This window comes from Mus caroli, chromosome 5 (genome assembly GCF_900094665.2).
Source record: "Mus caroli chromosome 5, CAROLI_EIJ_v1.1, whole genome shotgun sequence".
NCBI classification, from domain to species: domain Eukaryota; kingdom Metazoa; phylum Chordata; class Mammalia; order Rodentia; family Muridae; genus Mus; species Mus caroli.
Window position 1 is genome coordinate 28,085,210 of NC_034574.1, and position 8,938 is coordinate 28,094,147.

The 8,938-nt window shown below is 43.5% G+C and overlaps 1 protein-coding gene across 1 annotated transcript in view; it reads left to right on the forward strand.

The window, feature by feature from the left end:
- The window catches only part of Slc5a1 (solute carrier family 5 member 1), a 76,576-nt gene that overhangs the window by 34,617 nt on the left and 33,021 nt on the right, over window positions 1-8,938 (forward strand). Inside the window, exons 6-9 of the mRNA XM_021162101.2 lie at window positions 5,200-5,305; window positions 6,376-6,456; window positions 7,599-7,819; window positions 8,035-8,170. Of these exons, the coding sequence (XP_021017760.1) occupies window positions 5,200-5,305; window positions 6,376-6,456; window positions 7,599-7,819; window positions 8,035-8,170 (544 nt within the window). The remainder of the gene's footprint in view (window positions 1-5,199; window positions 5,306-6,375; window positions 6,457-7,598; window positions 7,820-8,034; window positions 8,171-8,938) is intronic.

Sequence of the window (8,938 nt, forward strand, 5' to 3'; positions counted from 1 at the left end):
CTTTCTTTCTTTCTTTCTTTCTTTCTTTCTTTCTTTCTTTCTTTCTTCTAAAGCTCTCAGGTGTGCTGTTTTGTTACTAATGTGAGATCTTTCCAATTTTTTGATGGAGACACTTAGGGCTATGAACTTGCCTCTTATTATTATTCCCCATAAGTTTGGATATGTTGTATTTTTATCTTCATTCAGTTCTGGAAAGTCTTTAATTTCTGTCTTGACCCATATTTCATTCAGCAGTAACTTACTTACTCACATTCTGTGAGTTTGTAAGCTTTTTGCTGTCTGTTGTTGATATCCAGTTCTGTTTTGTTGTTCTTTTGCTTGTTTTACTTTGTTTTGAGATAGGGTTTCTCTCTTTAGCCCTGATTGTCCAGGAACTCACTCTGTAGATCAGACTGGCCTTGAACTCAAAGATCTGACTGCCTCTGCCTCCTGAGTGCTAGGATTAAAGGTGTGCATCACCAGGGTTTAGAGGACGTCCAGATTTAGTCTGTGGTAGTCAGATAGGATGCACGGAGTTTTAGTTTTCTTGTATCTGTCGAGACTTACTTTATGGCTAAGTATGTGACAAATTTTGGAGACAGTTCCTTGAGCTTTAGAGTAGAAGGCATGTTCTTTTGTGAATGGGTGAAATGTGTAAATATTTGGTAGGTTTATGTTCAGTTATTATCTGCATTTCTCATTTAGTGTTTGCCTGGATGGCAAGAGTGGTATATTAAAGATATCCACTATCATTGCATGAAGGTTAATACATGATTTCAGATGTAGTAGTGTTTCTTTTATGAACTTGGGTGCCCTTGATTTGGTGCTTGAACTGTTTGTGTCTTCCTTAAACTCCTTGAGTTCTTCAGTGAAGTTATGATTGTTCTTTTAAATTCTGTGTCCTGGGGTTCATTTGCAACTCTCATTGGCAAACCCTTCTACAGGACTGGTAAGCTTTGGAGAGAAGATACTGGCCCAATCTTACATATTATTTATATTTTTTCAATGACAACTGTTATATGGATTTCATTTGTTAATTCTAAGCCTGATATGGGCAGAGCAGGTTGGACAGAAGAGAGGGCATGCTTAGGGTTAGGTCTAGAGGTTGAGAATGGCTTGAGTAGAATGAGATCAGGTGGAAAGAGGGGACTGGACTGTGTTCAGGATGTGTTTCCTGATCCAAACTTGGTGTGTGGGGTAGATCTGGCATCAATAGGCCTGTGACTTTCAGAGTAAGTAGGGAGAGTCCTGGCAAATTGTGGCAAAAGCAGGGAAGGCTAGACTAGGCAGAGGCACTAGATGTTGGATTGAGACTATATCTGGTGGGCTCAGGAGAAGTCATGATAGAGGTCAGGGACTTTCACTTGGATAGACCTTGGAAAGGGCATGGAAAGTCTTCCTGGTTGGAGGGCAGGGATGCCATGCAGAAGAAACTTGTAGTTGGTGGCAGGTAGGACAGGTAGTGGTGGAAACTCAGAGGTTGGTTTTGGTGTAGGCAGGTTGGCCAGAGTAGGTCAGGGCACCCGATGCTAGACCTGACAGGCTGTGAGGGAAGGCAGGGATGACCCCTTTATACATTCTTAATTAAAATATAACCACATCATGTTCCTATTCATTGTCTTCTTCTAATTCCTCCCAAGTCCTCTTCCTCCAACTCCTTCCATATCACCCTATAGTGATAGTCTTTTAAAAATTATCGTTGGTTATTACATACATACACACACATACACGTTTGTCTGTATAATGGCTGCATAAATAAGACAGGAACAACAGCAGCATCAGTAAAGAACACTAACACAGAACAGGAAAAGCCTCATGTTAGAAAACCCACTCCTAGACAATGAACTAAAGACAACTGCTGATTGAGAGAGGGAATCACTCCCAGGGATGATGATGATGATGGTGATGACGACAATGACAATAATAAACCTGATAGTCTGTTCAATACAAAATCATCAACCTTAAAACCACAGCCAGACAAACATCAATACATTTTTAGGTACAAAAATATTTATTAAGTTATTTAATACATCAAGTGCATAGCCTTTAGAAAATGTAAAATTCCTATAATGAGCATATATTTATAAACTTTTTTTTTAAAGATTTATTTATTGATGATATGTAAGTACACTGTAGCTGTCTTCAGACATTCCAGAAGAGGGAGTGTCAGATCTCGTTACGGATGGTTGTGAGCCACCATGTGGTTGCTGGGATTTGAACTCCGGACCTTTGGAAGAGCAGTCGGGTGCTCTTACCCACTGAGCCATCTCACCAGCCCTATTTATAAACTTTTAAAAGTTTTTTTTCTACTTCTAAGTGGTTATGGTTACCTTTTCCAAAATCCTTGAGATGTATGACTTTTGTTTATAATAAGCCAAATGTTTACTGATCTTGTTATTGCCAAGCAGATATCTCAAAGATGAGGAAAAAGGAATTCAAGTTGGATATATTTCAGGCAAAATGCCAGAAAAATTCAACAATGTCAAACATAATAATTTGAAAACACATTTCTTAATTAACTAGTTCCCTTTTTTATATTGGCAAAGATTGTCAACATCTAAATTCAGAACATTTAGTTCTGAAGCTCTCAGAATGCTTCCCTTTCATTAGTATAATGGTCAAATCCTGGAACTTAGGCAGTGCATGTCACTGGCACCTTTTCTTGAGATGGTTCATGTAGTCTAGCAAACAGTAATAAAGTACCTCAGTGCCTGGTGTTGAACTTGTTGCAATGTTGAGTCTCTGACCTCGCTCATTTCTTCCCATGACCTTCCCCTGGGAGATCCGAGTTTCTCTAGTTCTTTTGTGTGCTTTTTTTTTATGCTTCTGGTGTTTTGGGAAGTAGACAGGCTTCCATTTGATGAGGGAAGGAGCGACCTAGTCCAGGAGCTGAGGCTAACAGTCAGCAGAGTTCCCGGATGCTGTTGGGGACATGTTAGGAACCAAAACTGAGACTTTGACATTCATTAAATCTTCTCTGTGTATCCTGTAGTCATTTTGAAGTCTTGAATATTCTTCAAATAGAACATTTTGTCTACCTAGCCCAGATTTTCTGTTTTTAATTATTTCTTTGCCTCCAAGGCTTCCAGTTTCTCCTGTCGTCTCTTTAATTCGTTTCCATGAAGAGAATTTCTCTTTTCTGAGCAGTTTCAGATCGTTGTAGTTTACCTTAGCTTCATTATCCTTTTCTCTCCGCAGTATGGAGTTACTGCTGCTCTTCCAAACACCGTATCTGTTCTTCCTCCAGGGTCACAGAAGAGCAAACTCAACCTCTCAGCTTTCAGTTGCGCTTTTCCAGCTTGGCCTCTTAAATGTCGGCATTCTTGTCTTACTCTCTCAGCCATTTCCTTCATCTTTGTTTATTAGTTTGAATTCAGCGGGTCGTTCTCTGCGCCAGTGAGGTCACATAGATCAATCAGCAAATGGCTGGTTGGCTGAGGTCACATGGATCTGCAAAGGGCTGATTCAGAATTTTTCTTTTTCTTACATTGCGTTTTCAGTATTTACCGTTTCTTGCTGAAGTTTTAACTTTTCATCTCGAAATGCCATAAGACTTTGAGCTTTCCTTGGCAGCTTGTACTTTACGTATTAATTCCCGATCTCTTTCCAATGAGAGAAGTTTGTGCTGTTCAACATGTCTCGAGAATTTCATTGTCTGACTGCAATCCCCAAAGTATAGGCAGAAAGGAGCAAACACCAATACCTTTTTGAGAATCAAAATAATGCCTGCTGTGTTAGTCTTGGTAAACTGTAAAATTCCCTGGAAAGGAAGAAAAACACCCCCAGGAAAACACTGACAATTGAGGCGGGTAAGGGGGACTAAAAACCAACACCAGAGCCTTCGAACTAAAACAGGTTTACTCAGCTGAGGTCAGCTATAGTCACTTAGTTATGGTATCCTTAGTAGGAATTTTGGGGTCCCCAGGATAGAATTCATGAGAGGAAGAGTTTGTTCTCTCTCTCTCTCTCTCTCTCTCTCTCTCTCTCTCTCTCTCTCTCTCTCTCTCTCTCTCTCCTTCTCTCTCCCCTCTCCCTCCCTTTCTTTATGTTTCAATTAAGCACAAAAGTTTCCTTTATCTGTGCTGGATACAAGCAGCATATCATAAAATTACGTTTTCTATTAGGCAACACTTAAGCATCTGCACCCACGAGCATGCGCGAATAACATCAGTATGTGGATTTAGGCATTAAATTCTCAACTTTATGACACACTGAAACCATAGCAAAGGGTGGAAGGATGTGGGAGGGGACCTAAGCACTGCAGGGCTCTAAGCAACTGCAATAGAGTGAGGAAGAGGCTGATGAAAACTGTGTGTGTGTGTGTGTGTGTGTGTGTGTGTGTGTGTATGTGTGTGTGTATGTGTGTAAGAGAGTCCAACCCCTTTGTTGGTCCCTTCCCAAGGAGTCTGATTGGATTATTTTGCAGATTTCTAAAATGTATTAGATATTATGCAATAAAATAAAACCTCATACACTCCATGAAGAAGTCTAATTTCTCTCTGGCAAATCTGAAAAGATTTACCAAGTCGCCTCTTCCTGGTAGCACAACATTTTGGCACCCTCTGCTGTTTTAAACTAGAAACTGCACATCACACTGCCATGTAGCTTAATTAGAGGTAGAGATTGGAAGAATGGTATAAAGAACACAGTGAATTCAACAGTATGAGGGGACAAGCCCCCCTGAAAATAACTCCAGAGAGTGTAAGCAGAATCACTAGAAGCTTGTGAGAGGCCCTTGGTGTTCCGGATTAAGCCTTTTTGGGCCAGGCAGGTAAAATTAAAATCTTGCTGAAGAAGCTGGTGAGTGGGGGTTAGGTTTCCCACTCGCAGATCTGAAGCATTAAGACTTGCTTTTGTGGGCAGAGCTTATAACCCTGTGACACGGATGTGAAAAAGCTAGGAGTCATGGCTAAGGGCAGCAGCTGACGGGTGGGATGGTGACAGACTCTTTCACAGTTAAACGTTTGTGGAGCATCTTGTCCCATGATCCTCAGTAAGGACTCACAGTGTATGGTACTAAAGATGAAGGGACGTCGTGTGGCACGTGGCCACTTTCAATTTGCTTAATATAGCATTTCATAGTTTTTTTAAAAATTATGACCACAGAATACTTCTTGTAATGTGCTAACTACTATTATGAATAAAGCTTGCTTGGAAACCCAGGAATACCCCTGTGTCCAGATAGCCTCTCTCACTTCTGCCTCTCTTCTCTCCTTGCAGGCAGACATCTTCTCCGGGGCTATATTCATCAATCTAGCCTTGGGCCTGGATATATACTTGGCCATTTTCATCCTGCTAGCAATCACTGCCCTTTATACAATCACAGGTGAGTCTATTCAAGAGAATTCAAAGCTTGAGCCTGTTCCAGCATTAGTCACGTGTTAGGATGGAGGAGGTAGGGTTTGAGAATGGCTGTTCTCTTGGTCTCCACTGCAAGCCATGTGGATGAATGTCCTGTGAGAGCCCCCTGCTGGTTGGGCCAGTTGGGGCAACATTTCATAGTCACTCAGGAAGAGCTTGACTCTGAAGGTTGTGCGACTAAGCCGGGACAGTTAGAGGCAAGCCAAGTGAAAAAATAGGTGGACAATGTGCCGGTCAGTGGTGGTACATGCCTTTAATCCCAGCACTTGGGAGGCAGAAGCAGGCAGATTTCTGAGTTCGAGGACAGCCTGCTCTACAGAGTGAGTTCTAGGACAGCCAGGGCTACACAGAGAAACCCTGTCTTGAAAAACCAAACCAAACCAAAACCAAAAAAAGTGGACAACACAGCAGATATGGGTGTGGTGTGGCTCAGAAGCAAGGTGAGCTGGAAGAAGGTGGTTACTGGGAAGTTGTAGGGGAGAGAAGGGACACAAAGGGTGATGGTATAACAGACCCTTGGAAGCCTCAAATATAATGTGACTAGATTGGGAGCCATTTTGAAGTGGGAGAAAGATATGCAAAGAGATTTTGGAGTAAGATTTGAGGATAGCACAGACATTGGTGTCCTTTGTAGGAATGGAGGGGAAGGCTCAACAGTGGGACTTGGGTGTGTGCATGCATGCACACACACGCAGAGAGAGTTGGGGTGTCCTGGGTTCCATCTCTAGCATTGCAAAGCAAGAAACGAGCAAGCACTCTGTGGAGCCATGTCCTGGCTTTAAAAGCTCACACCAGTACTTTCCTCTCAGAAAGTCCTTTTCCCAGGCCTTGAGGGTATTTTCATGAGAAGCTAGAAACTTTCTGAGTAGAAGGATGTTGTAGCAGGATCAGGGAGGGAAGGGAAGGCGGTGGATGGTGGTGGCAGGGTTCGGGGGGGAGCTTCTTGGAAGGTGTGGTAGGAGCATAGTGGGTAGATAAAGGTAGCAAGTGGTTGCCGCCCTCTCCATGTGATCTATCGTCTTTTTGCCTGCTTAGGGGGGCTGGCAGCTGTAATTTACACAGATACCCTGCAGACCGCGATCATGCTGGTGGGGTCTTTTATCCTGACTGGGTTTGGTAAGTAGGGCTAGGGCTGGCTGGGGAGGTGGGGGCAGAAGTGTTGGGTTCTGGGAAGAGAAGAGCAAGTCTGGCTTGCCTGTCTGCATGCTGTACCTAGCTCAGGGCAGTGGCCCAGCCCTGACTGACCACGCTGTAGGAAGCCCCTTGTCCTTGTTCCTGTAGGACCCTTGTTGGAGCAGATCCAAGGAACGCTTGATTTCCCCATTTGCTCTCTGTAGTCTGGGTCAGTGGTCCCCAGGGTAGACCCGGGAAAAAAATGAATAAGGCTAGCTACCCATCAAGTGACACAGATTTGCATATTGTATGTTCAGTCTGAAACTGTATCTTGAATACTTTATGATATTAAAAGTCCAATGTTTATGCATTGCTGGTGATAGGTAATTTTTCATTTTAATTGTTTATTTGGCAAAATTTAAACATTGTTTACTCGCACTGTTGGTGTCTCCTACCATCTCTTGAAATTTTACTTGACTATAAAAGACAGCCCTGGAAAGCCTAGTTGTTGCAAGAAGATATAAGGCACATTTTGTTTGTAGATATATAGGACCCTCTGGGTGACCTTCAAAGACTCTTGACTATACTCTAGAGTTTCATTTCCATTTGGTTTCCCCTGGTATGCTCTCAGAGGCCAGCAAGTCCCAGGTTAGAAGGACTTGATCCTGAGCTGAAAGGGTGGCTGCACCCGACTCCTCACCCATCTCTGGTATATCACTGGGACTAGCTGATTGGCCTGGGTCCAGTCTCCAGAAGGTGTCTCTAAGTCTGGGTTCTGAGTTACAATGTCCACGCTGACAGCTGAGATTTAGAGAAACACCAGACTGCATGTAGTCCAAAGCCACATTCTTCCTTTAATGAGACACCTCCCCCTTCATACTGTCTGTAGTCAGGGCACTTCCACAAGTCATTGCTTTGAAAAGTCACAGCATCTCCCAAGAGCCTTCTTGCCAGCCTTGGGCAGAGTTCCCATTTTTATAAAGGAGAAATTAAGACCTGCAGGGAAGATAATTTGCCCCAAACCACACACCAAGGGTATTCTCTTATGCTGGTATCCTCTTGGTTAAGATACTTGTAGAATAAATCACTATAAGGAGTTTAATTGTTCACATCATTCTCTCTCTTTTTTGTACCAATATTTTCAGCTTTCAATGAAGTAGGAGGGTATGAAGCCTTCATGGACAAGTACATGAAAGCTATTCCAACTAAGGTTTCTGACGGAAATTTTACCGTCAAGGAAGAATGCTACACACCGAGGGCTGACTCGTTCCACATATTCAGAGACCCCATTACTGGAGACATGCCGTGGCCTGGGCTCATTTTTGGCCTGGCCATCCTCGCTCTGTGGTACTGGTGTACAGATCAGGTATATAATATGGATGTGCAGGTGGGCGGGATGCATGATCAAGACTCCCACCTGTCTGGCTAGTTGGGGTTAAGTACAGAGAGGAAAGCTCACATGGCCTGTGGATTGCTGGGGACTGAGGCTAAAGACCCAAAACAGGGAAATTAGGATATCAGAAGAGGGCCACGGCCCACACAGCTCCTCACTGTGGAGCTTTGATGGATTGTTTCTGGCAGGTCATTGTGCAGCGATGCCTCTCAGCCAAGAACATGTCTCACGTGAAGGCTGGCTGTACCCTGTGTGGCTATCTGAAGCTACTGCCCATGTTCCTCATGGTGATGCCAGGAATGATCAGCCGGATTCTATACACAGGTAATTCCTCTAGCTGAGCTCAGTCCATTCCTACTCTGCTGTCTCTAAGGCATGACGGAAGCCGTCTGGCTCCACACTCCACACACTTCCCTCTCTTTCATGCCATAATTACCAAGCATCAGGGTTGCCCGTGTCAAGCAATGTCACCAGGGGCATAGAAACCTCAGGGTTGCCTTCTCTGACTTCTTTTTAAATAAATTTATTATTTATTTATGTTTTAAAAATTTAAAGTTGTTGACTAGCAGGCTTGCTTGACAACCTCAGCTTGATCTCTGGAGCCCACCTTGCAGAAGGAGAAAACGAACTCCCTCATTTCTTACACTGACCCCCCACCCCCTCCAGGAAATAGTGTTTGCTGTCTTGCAGTTCTGCACCGACAGGCTTGTGGCTAATAATTTGTCTTATAATTGTTGTGTCAAAAGGCCCAGCCAGCTGCAGATGGCCCTGTGTTCTGAACCCTGTTTGGTGAAGTTGTTCCTTGCTGGTGCCCCACACGTTGCCATCTTGAGTGACAGATTTGTCTTTGGTCTTTCTGTGGTCTCTCAGCAATGCTATTTGCACACGGCTGTTATTTTATTAATAAAAGTGTTGCGGCCTGCCCGCAGTCCACAACACGAACGGTTCAACTGAGAATGGCAGTTCGCTGAAAAGAGAGGAATCTAGACGGGGCGGAAGAAAGAATGGAGCTAAGACAAATCCTGATCAAAGCTCAATTTTACTATTTCCAGACACTCAGTTATAAAGGAAGGGGGAGGGAACCCAATATCC